Source organism: Salminus brasiliensis, chromosome 8, assembly GCF_030463535.1.
Source record: "Salminus brasiliensis chromosome 8, fSalBra1.hap2, whole genome shotgun sequence".
In the NCBI taxonomy this organism is placed as follows: Eukaryota; Metazoa; Chordata; class Actinopteri; order Characiformes; family Bryconidae; genus Salminus; species Salminus brasiliensis.
In genome coordinates this window covers 27,166,922-27,184,327 of record NC_132885.1, presented here as the reverse complement: position 1 = coordinate 27,184,327, position 17,406 = coordinate 27,166,922, and the positions used below count along the sequence as shown (strand labels likewise).

General features: G+C 40.9%; 1 protein-coding gene across 2 annotated transcripts in view; it reads right to left on the bottom strand.

Moving 5' to 3' along the window:
• Nucleotides 1-2,993: 2,993 nt before the first annotated feature.
• Nucleotides 2,994-17,406, bottom strand: part of plcl1 (phospholipase C like 1) — a 102,647-nt gene continuing 88,234 nt past the window's right edge. For both annotated transcript variants that reach the window (XM_072686341.1, XM_072686342.1), the window contains exons 5-8: nucleotides 15,871-16,074; nucleotides 10,132-10,207; nucleotides 7,555-7,664; nucleotides 2,994-7,287 (exon numbers count right to left, since the gene is read on the bottom strand). In XM_072686341.1, the coding sequence (XP_072542442.1) occupies nucleotides 7,120-7,287; nucleotides 7,555-7,664; nucleotides 10,132-10,207; nucleotides 15,871-16,074 (558 nt within the window). In that variant the 3' untranslated portion in view covers nucleotides 2,994-7,119. The remainder of the gene's footprint in view (nucleotides 7,288-7,554; nucleotides 7,665-10,131; nucleotides 10,208-15,870; nucleotides 16,075-17,406) is intronic.

Below are 17,406 nucleotides of genomic sequence, written 5' to 3'. Positions count from 1 at the left end.
CAAGTGCATTTATGATTTATTCATTATATGGATTCTGATATTGTGTGTTTAAATGCTCCAAAGCTCTCAGTGTTTACAGTTATTACAGTAAATCAGGAGAGCTGCTGGTGGATCTGAACAAATCCATACAGTGGCTTGAGTTCACAGAAACCATCTTCTAACTGCATGCAATATTTTTAAGAACAGCACATAGTGATACCTAGTTTTATTTCATTTGTTTGTGCTTTTGAAATGTTTATTCTAATATTATATAGTGTTAAGATAAATATTCATTCGTTCATTCATTCATTCATTCATTCATCTTCTTATCTGCTTCTTCCTGGTCAGGGTCAACGTGGGTCAAAGGCTTACCTGGAAGCAACATACATACTTTACACTATACAAACTACACTCATTACTGCACTGTACACCTTGTTTACATATGTGATGCTGCTATTATACCAGACTGGTCTACCTCAGCATGCAGTCCCTGCTTTACTCCTCATTTACACACACGACGCATTGCTGCTCTACATATTTATTCCATTGTACTGTTAGTGTAGTAACTTTTAGATTGGACCTTAATTACCCAGCCCTCATGCACACATTTGCATTTGCAAATATTTGTATTTTTTTGTACTGTGTTTTGTCTGTTGACCATGTGCTTACCTCTTCTGCACCGGAGACTTGGCCTAACTGTGTTTGGTTGTACTGTACAACCCTGTATTAGTACAATGACAACAAAGTTGAGTTGAGTTGAGTTGAATTGAGTTGAACTGGGTTGAGTTGAGTTGAATTGGGTTGAATTGGGTTGAGTTGAATTGGGTTGAGTTGAGTTGAGTTGAGTTGAGTTGAGTTGAATTGAATTGAATTGAATTGAATTGAATTGAATTGAGTTGAGTTGAATTGGGTTGAGTCGAGTTGAATTGGGTTGCATTGGGTTGAATTGGGTTGAATTGGGTTGAGTTGAGTTGAGTTGAATGAATAGACAAAGGCAGGAACACCCCCCAACCCCCACCCCAGACAGGATAGCAGTCCATTGCAGGGTACCACATAGACCCATTCACATCTATTGGGCAATTTAGCATGGCCGAATAAATCACCTACCATGTGTATTTCGGAGGTGGGAGGAAACCCACATGGACATGGGGAAAACACAAAAAAACACAGACTGGAGACTGGAGTACGGTTTGAACCTACAACCTCAGGCGCTGAGGGCAAGTACTCAAATTCTTGATGGCAAGTTACATAAAATCTAAAACTTGCTGAATTACAACTCCAGTCATTAAGTAGAATAAATACAATTAGAAAGCAGCTCTTGATTAAATATTTGAGATGATTTATTGTTATGAGAGTATCCGGTTTCATGGTCCTCTAAAGTTCCAGGAAATGCTAGATGTAAAGGCAATCTTCTGAAGGTATATCGGCCACATCAGGGAAAGATTGTTATCTCTGTTATCTCTGTAAATCGTTTTAGAAATGTTGAATAACCAAACAATTAACTGTGCATCCGGGTCTTTCTAAAAGTTTCCCTCCGTCTTCACCAGATGTGTCACTACGTGTCTGTGTTGTTGAAAAGGGCAAAATCTCACTCACCAAATCAGAAAGGGTGCTCAAACAATTTCTCACAAGACATTTTCTTCAAATATAAACAGCAGCAGCAGACTTTGGAGACCTTGCCATGTCCACTTTTACGGTGCAGCTCCTTGAAGACTAAACATGTCTCATAAGTAGGGAAATGACAGACCGGGGAGGAAGAATTGTGGCCCCTCTCTGCTTACTCTCCAGGCCCTGAGGGACCCCTGCAGGCGCCCTGCAAGTCGCGTGGCCCCGGGCGACATCATCACGACGGCGGGCTCTGACACATGCCAGCAGCGGCCAGATGTTGCCTACATTAGGATGTGACTTCCTGTCATGTCACCTGTGTAGTTACCACAGTGTCCCATCTCCTCACATCTGTTCCATTAGGCCCTGGGAGACGGACGACTCCACACAAGCTCATGAGCGAGTGTCACCGAGAGAAGGGGGGGGTTGGTGGGCGGCTTACTGACTTACTGTATGTAGAATAGTTGTGGAATTGCAAGACACAAGCATATATATTAATATGGGTAATCAATTCTTCTCAAACTGCTAAACTGTAAAAACAATAATAAACAATGAGGTGAAAAATGATAATCATTTCTATTCTCTTATGAAAGTCATTTGACTTCCAGCATTGTGCTTTAGGTTCTTGCTCATGCTGCAGAACAATCCTATGGCAATGTCTCCATCCAGAGGAGCTTTTGTTAATAACAATATCAGCTATCATCCAGTGCCTGGAGATGTGAGCAAGAGGCAATATAAGAGATATTTCTACATGTAGTAGATATCTCTCTATGCAATGGCACTGGAATATGTATATATATATTTATATTACATTCTAATATTTCTAATGTTGTGTACCGCCCTTATGTCATCAAAACAGCTCTTATCCTTTGAAGCAGAGTCAAGACAACAAGACATAGCCAGCATCTTTTCTGCAGTTTGTGCTACAGTAGCTCTTCTGTTGGATTAGATCAGACTGGCTATTGCTCCTCACCCTCACAGTACAGTACAGTACAGTTAAAATTCATTTTTATATCAAGATCATCTGTTTCGATCCCAGCAATGCTACAGTGCTCTGTGGTCAGGAATCCTACAGTCCGAAACCTCAAGCGAATAGTTTTATATAAGCAAAATGTATCATCTGCATCTGTGCAAAGTGTATTTCCATAGCTTTATATTTATATGCTGTACCTATTAATACACTGCATTCACATCTGCAGCCTCAAGTGTATTTACCAGTATTATTAAAACATTGCCACCTAGTGGGTGACCACGGAACTCTTTATAACAGCACACAGAATTATAATACATGGGACGGGGGGAGGGGGGGGGGGTGAAGCCTGCACATTAAGGTCAGATGGCAAAAACATCAAAAAGTAGACTAATTAGACTTAAAAGACAAAGATCAGAGAAGCAGTGGGATAGTCAGTAAAAGATAGTTTTATTTATTTAGTCTGGACACGTCTGTGTTACATTACACATGTTAATCTTTTCTCATACAAACTGGCTTTTCAAAATAAAAGCAAGGTCGCTTTAAAGTTTATTTGTTTGAAACACGCTTGTCACCTTTAATAAATACGTTGTTTACACAAGGACAACTAATGATAACAGTTAGACAAAACAACCAGAGTCTTGTTGTTAAAGGTCAGAGGAAAGGCAGACACGACAGAAGCACGGCAAGTGCAGAAGACAGTAGTCACACAGAGGGAAAACAGGAAAGCTATTCACCATAGAATGCACTACTGCTCCGCCTTTAGAGAAGTCACTCAGGTACATAAGCAGTGGAAAGCCGAAGCACCTTCTTGACTTAATACTGCAGGGGTCATCTGGCTAGTCTGGAGCGCAAATTTCAAATGAAATGATACAGTACGTTTTCCGAGCTCATTTACATGTAAATGGACCACTCCTGCTTCCAGAGAATAAGCTGGAGATCAGCTACTCAGGGCATTTGCAGACTCTGGTACTGAAGTACTTCATTTACAGTACTAATGAATGCCTCACAGTAACGGAACACACTTTAATTCTACGAAAGCCCGAAGAGTGGACATGACTTCACCTCATTTAAAGCTTTTAACCACTTTCATAGCATCAATATACCCATGATAAATATCCCCTAATGAATTCCATAAGTAACCCAGTAAGCAGCACACCCATCTATTTAATTCAAATTTAAGCACTGCACCTTTCATTTAGCATTGGGTCATTTTTAACCGTCTTTTTTATAAATAAAGTGGCATCCAAAACTTGGGGCACCTCAAATGATCAGTTACTGTGAATAGCTAAGTGAGTACAAAATGACCTGTGTAGCTATAGACAAACTGTGTGATGTTGGATTCTAGAGTTTGCTGTTATTTACTTAAATCCATGTATCCCTCCACCAGAGAAATGTTTCCCATGCCACTGGCTGCAACACAACCCCAAAGCATGATCAAGCCACCCCCATGTTTAACAGTTGGAGAGGTGTTCTTTTCATTACATTTTGCTCCCTTTTTTCTGGTTGTAGTCAAAAAGTTCTATTTTAACTTAATCAGTCCACAGGACATGTTCCCAAAACACACCAGGCTTGTTTAGATGTTCCTTTAATTTTGTGGTGAGGAAGCAGGAAAGGTTTTATTCTGATGACCCTTCCATGACGGTCAGATTTGTACAGATATCCCTGCACAGTAAAACAGTGCACCACCACTCCAGCACTCTTATTGAAGAGGGGGTTTGTCTATGTAGCAGTCCTACATGCAAGACTTTTCTTGGTTATCCAGACCTCAACTTGACCTCCACCATGGAAATGGCTAACCTAACGTTTTGTGGGCATTGGTTATTTTATTTTTGTAAACCGCCAGGCAGCTACTTAGAGGAGCGAATGAGTTTCGATTGTTAGGATAAGATTTAAGGAGTCTTTGGAATATTTATAAAGCTCTGAAATATGCATCAACTGGCCTTTCCCAACAATGACTGTGAACAAGCCATAGCCCTAATGAGCTAAGAGACCTTATCTGAGACATTGGTACTTATTGGAGTTATACATTAATCTTGCTTTAAAAGTTAAAAGGTTGTTAAAAATATGTAATATTTAACTTTGTACCTTTGAAGATCAGTTCATTTTCTACTCACCTAACTATTCAGAGCAGCAGGGAGTTTGACCAGGGGTTCCTGCAATTATTTTTTATTTTTAAATTAAATTTCATTTCATTTAAAAGTGTCAGTTCAGTCAAACCACAACGGACGGACATGATCATGGATCTGTGGCTATTACGTTACTGGCCTCCTGACCTATGTTGATTTGGTGTTGAGGTAAGAGCCTTCTGTAAACTGAAACAGAAAGCTAATACTTTGGCTGGGCATTCATTATTCAGCCATGGGACCGTTTACAGGTAAGCAGATCCTGCACAGGACAGGCATCTTTGCCAGGTCACGCATACAGGCCACGAAGGGATGCCTCAGGGCTCAACTCTCGGTAAACAGCTGATTTGTAAATTGTAGTGAACAGTACTATTCATAAGGGGTCTGGTGAGGTTTCTTCAATACATAACTACTGTTAAGACACACGTTTAGCTCTGAGTACATTTGCTGAAGGTGACGTACACAAGAAAACACGCTCACATATACAAGCACATCACATTAATGGATCCTCTCCATATTTAGCCAGAACAGATCCCTTGCTCAGAGAAAGGGAGAAAAATAGGTGTATACAAGAGGTGTATTAAAGGAAACGCTTTGGCAATGTGCACCACTGTTGATCTCACCCAGGTAAGGAAAGGAAGGTAAGGGAAGGAAGAGATGTAAGGAAGTGAGATGAGTGTAGAGTAAGAGAAAACAGAAGAAAATGTATAGAAGTATAGAAAGGCAAGTCGACTGGAGCGAGGAAAGGCAAATAGGCTGTAGAAGCCCATAAAAATCAGACTAATCAAAGTTCGGTCACTTTTGATTTTTTTTAAACACATTCATGCAATGCCCCTTTGGTCTATGAATGGTTGCTCTTCTCTTTGAGACATGTTGAGAAACTACAGATGAACAATCGCGAGTCCTCTTCAAAGCAACAATCAAATCCTTCAGGCAGCAAAAAAAAAATCTTCACATTCAAAATATGATTTTCTCCCTTATAATCAATGTGCATACCGACCTACAACACCTAGCTACCTAGCTATTGGTAGGGGTGTTCACATACATACTTACTGACGCACCTACATGTCAATCATATAAAAAAGAAAATAATTCTATATATGTTTTATTTTAACATATATTTAATATCACTGTGTTGCCATAGACTATAAAGCAAAATTCTAACATGAAAATACAGTCTTTTTGTGTGTTGATAAAATACTGCACAAAGTTTCCCTTCTCGATATCACAACACTGTTAATAAGTGTTAAACCACGTAAACCCCAACGTTATCCACGGCATTGGTTAATGCTCCAGTGTTCTTCAGCTATTATCGGGTTTTAGATGTTTATTCTGTGCTTGCTGCAGAATTTCGGAGATGTTATTCACAGGTCTATTCTCAAAAGCGCAGAGCTTTACCATCCTTCATCACGGTCATGCCAAAGCAAAGCCACAGGTCAGAAAATCTTTCCATTCTTCTTCTAATCTCCACTGCTTCTTTGTGGACTGTAGGCTTTGTGGAGTCGTGATACTGGCCAGTCGGCGGACTAAGTCATGGTGGCCACGGGTCACTATAAAGGGCTTGATCAAAGGGCTCGGTTGATGCACTAACATTGGGAACTCATGTCCGCTCTGTAACTTTAATGAGACAAGAAGCAGCTCCTGTTACGTCCCCTCAGGTACGTATCAGGATAAGAGATGTATCCTAATCCACTGTGAAGCATGGGAATGTTTGAGAAGTTCTAGCCGAGCTAGGCCACAGGGTGGACGAGACTAGATGTGATGGACCAGGCCATCTGAGAATATCACTGGAAGCAGACAGATGCGTCGGTCTGCGTTACCTCCTAGAGGGCACCGCCTGTCAGTCAAACTGTGAACGACAGCTCAGGAGGTGAAGCCCTGAGGTGGCAGCAGATTGAGCATCTTAAAATGGAACATCTGGGCCATGTAAGCTGGTCTAATACGGACCTCTCGCTTTGGTTTGGACACATGATCATGAAAGTAACGGCTGATGTTACTAAAACCAAGATGTTTCAGGAGCTTGCTCTATGAAACTGGTAAAGCCCTGGCGATAAAGCACAGCTCCCAACTTTAATATGAGCTGAATTCTCCACTCCATTCATCAGTGTTGCAGGAATGTTACGTATTAGACTCTTCTCAGAAACTGTGAGAACATTTGAGGAATTTTGTTATTGAGCAGTTTTCTTTAATCGCCCTTCTGGAATATCAACCAGTACTTAAGTCCAGATCTATACATTCCCAGGCTTGTAGTCTAAGCCCATTAGCCAGTCACACTTCAGCTTAGCTGAAGATGAGAGAAGATCTCATCTATTGCACTAATGAAAAGATCCCAGACTTTCAGTCGTTTAGTCGTTCCTTCCATCTATCCATCTATCCATCCATCCTCTCTGTACATCTTCAATACTCTCTCAGCGACCCCAGTGTTGCCAGGAAGGGAACTCAGATGCGTCCATTGCCATGGCTACTGCCCCGTCTGGTGGTCAGGCTATGCGGTGTGTACTGGAGGTCAGAGGTCACAGTCAGGCCACAGGCCTCACAAGCCAACACCAGCTGCCTCAGGGCGTCCAGAGAGTCCACTTTAGCAGTACGGAGGAGGTCACACTGACCCTAACAAAAGAGAGAGACAACACTGAATGCACAGAATGTTGAGAAATCTGCATGAAGAAGCTTGTCCACAAATGCTTTCTGACAAAAGGCAAAAGAAGGATTTTAGGGATGTCTGACACATTTGAGGGCAGAGCACTGATAAGTCCAGTCCAGTACTCTCTAAAGAGATCTAAACAAATGCTGACAAGCCCGAGAACTATGTTTCTGAAGTAGTTTAGGAGAGTGTGAGACCACTGGAGAAGAAAGACACCATGCCACGTTTCCCACCTTTAGCACAGTGATGTTCCAAGTAAAGCTCTCCACAGCCTTGCTCTGCTTCCTCCCCTTCAAATTCTCCTTTTCCCCCAGCTTTGGCAGATCCTCATGGTATACCATGCCTAGGAGAGGAGGACGAAGCACATTAAGCAGACACACAAGCACGCAATAATTCCAACACACACCTACTCATGCAGTACACACACATATACGCACAGATACAGTCTGAACTTACACTCCCCATACGCTCAGCTGGGACATAAATGCTATGGCTGTATTGAGCTTTCAGGGATTTCTTTGAAGAGTTTTTAGTCGGAATGTCTGACATTGAAATCAACACAGGGTCACTTACAGTACATTTAATATCTGGTTAAATGTTCTTGTTCCTGAAGTTGCAGCTTGGCCAGATGTTGTGTTGGATGGGTTTCATGGCACGGATGCAATTTTTAAGCACAGTCTGCGTACAGTAGGTTCAATGGAATTGAGGCCAGGACTTGGGTGACAATTTGGGGCCTTTTTGCAGATCTTCCAAAGTGGCCACACCTCCCAATAAATGAATAATGAGCAATTGTTTGAACTGTGAGTTGGTCAATCCAACAAGTGCTGTCAAAAAGACCCTGTTTATTAGGACAAAGAGAAGCTACCAGCTGCAGTCCATCATGATCCCTAACTTTCAGCACCACTGAGTGAATGATCTTAGTGGGTGTATATATATGTTTGACTCTGTGTTGATTTCTGAAAACCCTAAAAAACTATAAACAATTAATTTAATATTGCTATGACATTCATGTCCACTATGCGTGTATGTAAACTTTTGACCTCTGCATACATTATGTTTCTAGTCCGTATTGAGAAAACCCCAACTATGGTCACAGTTTGGTAGAAATAATGACAGATCATGTATTTTCGGTTGGTTAGATAACGAATAGCGTTCCTCTTAATCAATCCCCTCATTTTTCGACTCTCTTCTAAGCTGGCTTCTTGCCTTCCCTATTTTCTCCCTTGTTCCAGATAAACTTCACCTCAGCCTTTCACCCACATAAGGACATGAACACACACACACATACACAGTATTCCATCTCCTTTCAACTGTTTTTGACAGGGTTCATTTGCACACAAAGATACAAAGGAGATAAGTCCGGCTTAATGAGAAATGGCATATAATGTGTTTGTGTGTACATGAGTGTGAGTGTGTGGAGTGAGGGAGAACTATGATGATGTCCCAATGTTTTATCTCCATCTGCTTGCCGAGGATAAGCCTTTTCAGTGACAGCAGACGGCAGCATGGTACAGTGACACTGGGCCACATCAGTTCAGAACATGAGCATAGTGTACCTTTTTATCTAATCTTTGCAGTGATAACACACTCAAAGCTCACTGTCTTTTCTAATGGTACATCACATTTCAGAAGCTTGGACTTCAATGGTTGTGGATTAATGTATAGGATGATCATAAATATTCTTCTACGTTTCAAGTAACTATCACAAAAAAAATAGCTGAATGACCTTTAGTGAGTCCAAAATAATGAGGTGTTTTCAGGACAAATGATTTCAAATATATTTTAAATGTTATGATTAAATCTTGAAATGTGAACAAGAAAAAACTGTAAATACAGTACTGCGCAAAGTGTACGACCACCTTTCATTTATTTATTTTCCAGTCAAAATATCTATTATGTTAAAGTTATATATTTTTTAGGTGATTTTCAGTTCAGAGAAGATCAGGTGTAAGGAAAAAAAGTGGCAAACATACAGATAGAGACCTGCAAGACCTGGTAGACCACCATAATTGTGCCCATTAAATAAACAGCACTTGAAGCTATCATCTTAGAGAGCGAGGAGAAGATCAAGCTCCACTTCGCTTCAGATTTGAAAACATCCACAGGTCTTTCTGTCCTGCCACTGTGAGAAGACAACTCAACACTGTGGGTCTGAAAGGATGTGGAGACGATCAAGAAGCTCTTAGCAAGAACAGAAAGGTACATTTGCAAATCAAAGTCCAGACCTTAAGACCATTAAATGTGTTTGAGATTACTTGATAGTGAGAAGCAGAAAATGTTCTAACTTCTTAGACTGAACCTTGGAGGTGTGGAAAAATCTACCTGCAGAAAATCTAAAAGCGAGTGTCTTGAAAATAATGGAAGATGTAATGGTTTAGTTGTTAATGGCTGACACAAATAAGAGGGTGGTCTCTACATTTGGCATAGTACTGTGGGCAATTATAGTATTTGAGAACTTCTTCCCCATATTATTCAATACCTAACATTTATTTTAACTGTTTTAAAAAAGTTTTTATTGCTATATCATAGCAAATATGTTCATACAACTAATTATTTCTAACCTTTGAATAGTAGTTTACCTATACAGTAACTATTCTGTGGCATCAGTTTTTTCTGGCACCATGAGCAGAATGAATTATGCAGATTCTTGGCATTAATGTAATGTATGAAATCAGCTGTTAAGCACTGTTCCCAGTCTCAGTATCATCCTATCAGGAAAAGACACAAAGCAGAGTGATGAGGCTCCATCGCCCTCCGTTGTTTCTTTTTCCAGTTCATTATCCTTTATTCTTTCTCAATCCTTGACCCACCTTCTCTCTGCACCTGAGCGATCCGCTCCTGCACGCTGTCCGCGTTCTCTATTAGCTGCTTATTGGCCGAGATCATCTGCGAAGGACACATAAGAAGGACACACACAAACCACAAGATTACCACACACACTTACACTTGCTGACACACACTGTGTACTTGTCTCACAGTGAGCGGAGGCCCTGTCTGCTCTCTCCCACAGTGAAGATATTTATAACACTCACCCCAACCAGACAGCCAGGCCAAACTCTGTCTGTCTAACTGTCTGCCTATCTCAGACACGCCACAACATCCTGAGCCAACAGTCCACCAGGGGAGACAGAGATGAGGTGCAAGCTGGTAGAACAAGCGACCAGCGCTGAGACAGAAAATGCTAAAGCTAATGAAAATGTGTAGAAATGATCAAGTCAGGAGGAAACGGCCAGGTGAAGTAATGAGTGTTCGTTAAGGACGAGTAGGTGTAGATACTGTGTGATCAATCCTATAGAAATGATTGTGTGTAAAATAATAAAGGCTAGAAACAGTCATGATCAGGTGCAGAAATGGTCAAGTGTAGAAATAATCAAGTCAGTAGAAATAATCCAATGTACACTATATGGACAAAAATATTGGGACACCTGCTCGTTCATTGTTTCTTCTGAAATCAAGAGTATTAAAAAAGAGTGTATGCTGTCTCTACTGTCCAGGGAAAACTTTCTACTAGATTATGGAGCATTGCTGTGAGGATTTGATTGCATTCAGCAACAAGAGCGTTAGTGAGGTCAGGATGTTGGATGATTGTTGGAATGATGGTGCTCCATCCAATACTGTTAGGATGACTTTGGGAGGTGGGGATCAGGAGGGGTATAAGGCATTAGGCATGGAGCCAACAGGTTCATGTTTATCTGCTCCTATTCTACTGGCAGAGTCTTATTCTATTGGTGATACTTCTCTACAGGGACTATACAAGCTGTGTGTGTGTGCATTTGCACATATGTGTCAGCAATGGGTGCAATTTAAATTAGCTGAATGCATTCATTTATAGGGGTGTCCACAAATAGTATAGTTGGACATGTAGTATACAAATGAGGCACAGATGAATTATAGAAAATGATCAAGCCTGTAGAAAAAATGTTCAAGCCTAGAGAAATGGTGTAGAACCGGTATCAGGTATAGGCATGGTGATATAGAAATGACATGACGTGTAAATGATTAGGCTTGTAGAAATGATCATGTGTAGAAATTATGAAGCTCTAGTTGATGTGTGTGTCACAACGGTCTAGTCTGAAACAATGAGAATTAATGAGGTAGAGGAGGACAGTGACTCAGGCTGGGCTGCTGTGGTTACTCATGCCCTGACCCCTCTGCACCTGTGATTACCAGCGCTGGTTCTGAAGTACCTACATGATACTGATTCAGGTCATTACCAACCTAATAACTAATAGCACCATTAACACAACCTTCCACAGTCTCAGAAATACTAATATGTGTTATTGTTCTTCAAGTGTACTCCAGAAGCAGACTGACTCACTGCACTTCACACACCCACATTCACAGGGATGAATGATTACATTTTTGGCTGTATTAATCATGGTAAAGCAAGCAAAGCATTGCATTCAGCAGCCAGATATGTTCAGGTCTGTAATAAAAGCAGAAAGGCAAGAGCTCTAAGCATAAGTATGACTCAGGACCAATGAACAGGCCCACAACACTACAGGCAGGCATGCCTTTATATTTGTCTATTAAGTATAAAAAATCCAGTGCTGAACAGACAACAGGATGAAACACATAAAATGTCAAAACAAGTCCACTGTCACTCCATATCAAGCAGTGGCTGTGATTTCCAACTAGGCTGCCATGCTCTCCATTGTGTTTTTAAAACTGTCTGTGGTGCTGCCAGTCCTATCTCCCTGATCTCCAGCCCAGAAATTCCTGTGTTTTATCACTTGCTGTTCATTACCCATGACCGCTTGCTGCCTGATTTAACCCAGTGCCAGGTATGGTATGATGTGCTGATCCTGATAGTATTATACTTTAGGGGTGTAAAAGAAGTGCTCTAATTTTAACCCAGTCTCTACATATTGCACCTTCACTATACCACTGATTACCACAGACAATCATTTTCCCTATTAGAAAATGATAGAAAACTCTACTCTATATTTATAATAGGATTCACTGGGCAGTTTCTGAATTCCATGAATATATCAATAAATTAATAAATTAATGAATGAATGAACACAGATATATCCAACAATATGTATTAGTATGGATGGCCTTATCAGGCTGATGTCAGTGAAAAATCCTGGATAGATTATCAAAGAAAAAAAAAGAATGGATCTACTCTCGGTGTTGATGTAGTCTGAGAACGCAGTTTTGGGTAGTTTTAGCCTACCTTTAAATTCATATCTTCTATGAAATTAAGAACAGCCTATTTTAAAGCTTAGTAGTTTTTAAATATTGTATCAGTATCAGTCAATACTCAACTTTCCACATCAATATCGGGAAAGTGGCAACGCAATATTTATTTGGGGGAAAAAAAAGTATTTAGTCAGTCACCAATTGTGCAAGTTCTCCCACTTAAAAAGATGAGAGAGGCCTGTAATTGACATCATAGGTAGACCTCAATTATGAGAGACAAAATGAGAAAAAAAAATTCTGAAAATCACATTGTCTGATTTTTAAAGAATTTATTTGCAAATAATGGTGGAAAATAAGTATTTGGTCACCTACAAACAAGCAAGAATTCTGGCTGTCACAGATCTGTAACTTCTTCTTTAAGAGGCTTCTCTGTCCTCCACTTATTACCTGTATTAATGGCACCTGTTTGAACTCGTTAACAGTATAAAAGACACCTGCCCACAACCTCAAACAGTCACACTCCAAACTCCACTATGGTGAAGACCAAAGAGCTGTCGAAGGACACCAGAAACAAAATTGTAGACCTGCACCAGGCTGGGAAGACTGAATCTGCAATAGGCAAGCAGCTTGGTGTGAAGAAATCTACTGTGGGAGCAATAATCAGAAAATGGGTGACAAGACCACTGCTAATCTCCCTTGATCAGGGGCTCCACGCAAGATCTCAGCCCGTGGGGTCAAAATGATCACAAGAACGGTGAGCAAAAATCCCAGAACCACACAGGGGGACCTAGTGAATGACCTGCAGAAAGCTGGGACCAACGTTACAAAGGCTACCGTCAGTAACACACTACGCCGCCAGGGACTCAGATCTTGCAGTGCCAGACGTGTTCCCCTGCTTAAGCCAGTACATATCGCGCCTGAAGTTTGCTAAAGAGCATTTGGATGTTCCGGAAGAGTATTGGGAGAATGTCTTATGGTCAGATGAAACCAAAGTAGAACTGTTTGGTACAAACATAAAACTCGTGGTGTTTGGAGGAGAGTGAATGCTGAGTTGCATCCAAAGAACACCATACCAACTGTGAAGCATGGGGGTGGCAACATCATGCTTTGGGGCTGTTTCTCTGCAAAGGGACTAGGACGACTGGTCCGTGTACATGAAAGAATGAATGTGGCCATGTATTGTGAGATTTTGAGTGCAAACCTCCTTCCATCAGCAAGGGCATTGAAGATGAAACGTGGCTGGGTCTTTCAGCATGACCATGATCCCAAGCACACTGCCAGGGCAACAAAGGAGTGGCTTCGTAAGAAGCATTTCAAGGTCCTGGAGTGGTCTAGCCAGTCTCCAGATCTCAACCCCATAGAAAACCTTTGGAGGGAGTTGAAAGTCCGTGTTGCCCGCCGACAGCCCCAAAACATCACTGCTCCAGAGGAGATCTGCATGGAAGGAATGGGCCAACATACCAGCAACAGTGTGTGCCAACCTTGTGAAGACTTACAGAAAACGTTTGACCTCTGTCATTGCCAACAAAGGATATATAACAAAGTATTGAGATGAACTTTTGTTATTGACCAAATACTTATTTTCCACCATTGCAAATAAATTCTTTAAAAATCAGACAATGTGATTTTCAGAATTTTTTTTTCTCATTTTGTCTCTCATAGTTGAGGTCTACCTATGATGTCAATTACAGGCCTCTCTCTTCTTTTTAATTTAACTTGCACAATTGGTGACTGACTAAATACTTATTTTCCCCACTGTATATATATATATATATATATAATGTTATATATAACAAGATAAGACCTGAGACAAGAGAGAATGTCTCACCAAAGCTCTGTTCAAAAGTTTAATTTAACATTTGAACACTGGAGGGGTTTTATACACCTGGCATTAGACATAGTGCCAATAAATTCATGTTTATCTGCTCTAGAGAGTCCTTGTCTATTGGTACTATTGACATTTCGATATTTTGAATAGCCTGTCAAATTATGTTTGTCGTTCTCCAAATCCAAAATGAATTAGGCTAAGCTGAAGCAACATGCTAGTCAATTTTATGTTGACCTCCACATGCTGCTTTTAAAGCATTCTATTAAATATACAGCAGGGCTTATCAGCCAGTTTGAGATGTAGTCACAAGTTCTGGCTACTGTCTCATGCCGTAGATATGAAACGCTGTTGTGTCTCCTTCTACTCATAATATTGCTAAAGCAGCTGGAAGCAGCACTGTAAGAGCAGACATCTTCAGTCACTGATGTGATGTGCAGTTCAGTTCTGAGGTGTTTCAGACCAAATACTTCTGAAAAGTCCCACTGGGGTAATATAATCAGCATCTGTCTGAAGGTACAGCTTGCATGTGTTGTCCTCTGTCTCTATAATAAGTTAAAAACATTTGATACGACATGTTTAAAGATGTGTCTGCGTTATTCTGACCAAAATCATTTACATATTTGCATTTATTGGAACACATTAATGCTTTGAGTCATCAAAACCCCCGCAGGCCACTCATCTGGATCGTCTGCGATTGGTCAGGATGCTTACAGCTCACACTAAGAAATGCAATTTGTCAGCGGCTTCTGCAATCTTAGTACAGGAAAGGTCAATATTGCAATAATGAATAACAAATAATATACAGTACTGTGCAGCCCCACTCTAGACCCTGGCAGTAGGTCTAGATTTAGCTTTGATCTGACAATTTTGAACATATTTGGGCCTGGATTTGACTTCCAGTTCTGTGACTTGATTAGACTTGATAACATTATTGGCTAATTATGTTTTTTTAAGCTGCTTTTAAACCTATTGTCAAATTCTTTATTTAATACAATCTTTTTTAAGATTTCTTTTCATATATCTTCATGCATTATGATTTCGCAGCTGTCCAAGTGTTTGCACTATAATCAGGATATCACTTGTTTGATCCTCAGTTATACCACAGCCCTCCATGTGCGGAAGTCCTAAGAGAGCATAATGGACCTCGCTCTCTCTGGGTGGGTAGGATGGTCCTTTCTCTCCCCCAATGTAATGCTAGCCAGAACAAGTGTCTATTAGCTGATGTAACGGAACTGGAAGTTCAGCACTCCAGTGACATTTGGTTAGTAGCAAAAAGAAGTCAAAAGGACGCGACTGGATGGCTTTATATGTCTCAGAGGAAGAACAAGCTAGCCTTCATCCTTACAGCTCTGGTAGCATCAGGTGAAAGGGGAAGTTGTAGCTAATTGACTAATATGAGGTTTATTTCAAATGTGAAAATTCAAGACTTTGGACTTACGAGTTTCTGAAATGAATTTCATCCTACAAGTACTGCACTAGTATCTTAGAGAACATGTTCTGAGAAAAGACCAGCGTGCTTTTGTCTACCATTTGAAGATCTCTGAAATCTGTGTTTGTGTGTTTGTGTGTTATTCACCGTGTCGTAGGCATTCAGAAGTTTGCGCGTGGTGTCATTCAGGTTGCCCAGAGGCTCCAGACAGGGGTAACCGTCTTTTAAAATGAGAGTGGCTCCCGGGGGCCCATCGGGACCCTGCAGTCTTGTGGCCAGGCTCTGGATGCACTGCTTGAGTTTGGCCACCGGGGGGAGCCCACACTGCTCTTTGAAAGCCACTGTAGCACTCTGTAGAAATACACAATACAGATGTTACAATTCACAGCAGCTCAGAGATACGTTAGTGCCACCACAAACTCACACACACACTGAAACACACTGAAACACACTGTTGACCAATGATGATTAAAAAAAGAGCCACTTCTTTTTTTTTCACTCAACTCCAGCCTGCAGCCTGCACATAAAGCAAAGCTTGTGGACATTCGCTGAATCTAAACAGCAACAGATATAACAAAAGAATAATGTTCTCAGAAACGTAAGCGGTGTGTGAGCTGGACCGTCACTGTGTTGGTGTTTGCTCGGACAAATTAAGCTGTCCACTTCTCAGTTCTGGCCAGTTATCGGCTAGCCTAGTTTTGGCCTGATCAGATTTGCAGATTTCATGATGCCCCATCAGAGTGTGACAGGCACAGGAGCTATTTTCCATTTTCCACCTGGCAGAGTCATACACCTAGTGCTGTTATTACCATAACCCACCTGAGGGACTGTGTGTTTGTGTGTGTGTATGTGTGTCAGAGAGAGGGTGTGTGTGTGCTTCAGATAAGCAGTTCTGTGGCATGGAAGGTATTTATAGATATGGAGCAACCCTCATCTCCCTTGTGCAATTTACCTGCCCTCTCAGTACACCTAGGTGGCATCTGATCCCACAAATACTACACACATGCGCATGCCCACACACACACACACACACTCACATACACAACACTCCCATTTCAAACTCACCACATCAGCGACAGAATACAAAAAGAGCAGGTCTTATAGTACTTCACATCAGGTTTCTAGGTTTTGCTGGTTTACTGTGGAAATGTGGGAGCTCTCAACAAGGACATTCAAAGCAATTAGCATATTTAGGCCACAACCACCCACACACTCGGGCCCTAAAACATTTTTTATATATTTAAATTTGCTGATTATGAATATGAAGTTGAAAATGAGATATACATGAGAAAGGCTAGTCAGAACATTACACTACTTAATAATTTGAATTATGGTCCGTCACATTGGACCCGCCAGTGTAAGTAAACCGCCACATTACTCTCCACACTAAACATGATTTTTTTTAGTATTTTCTTTAAGTGAAGGCATTAAAGAGCAACTTTTGAATCAGTATGGTCCTGCTGGTGTGGGTGTCCTTTATTTTATTGGTTAAATAGAAAGTGTAAGGTTGCCGTTATTGCTAAGGGAAATAAAAACAGCTGTGAAAAGAAAAGGGCAATTACTTTCAGGATTAGGTGCTGAATAGGAGTGTGTATTGACAAGAACCTGGTGATACGTTACGTATCACAATACAGGGGCTACGATACCACCATATGCATAAAATCTGAGTGAAAGAAAATGTTA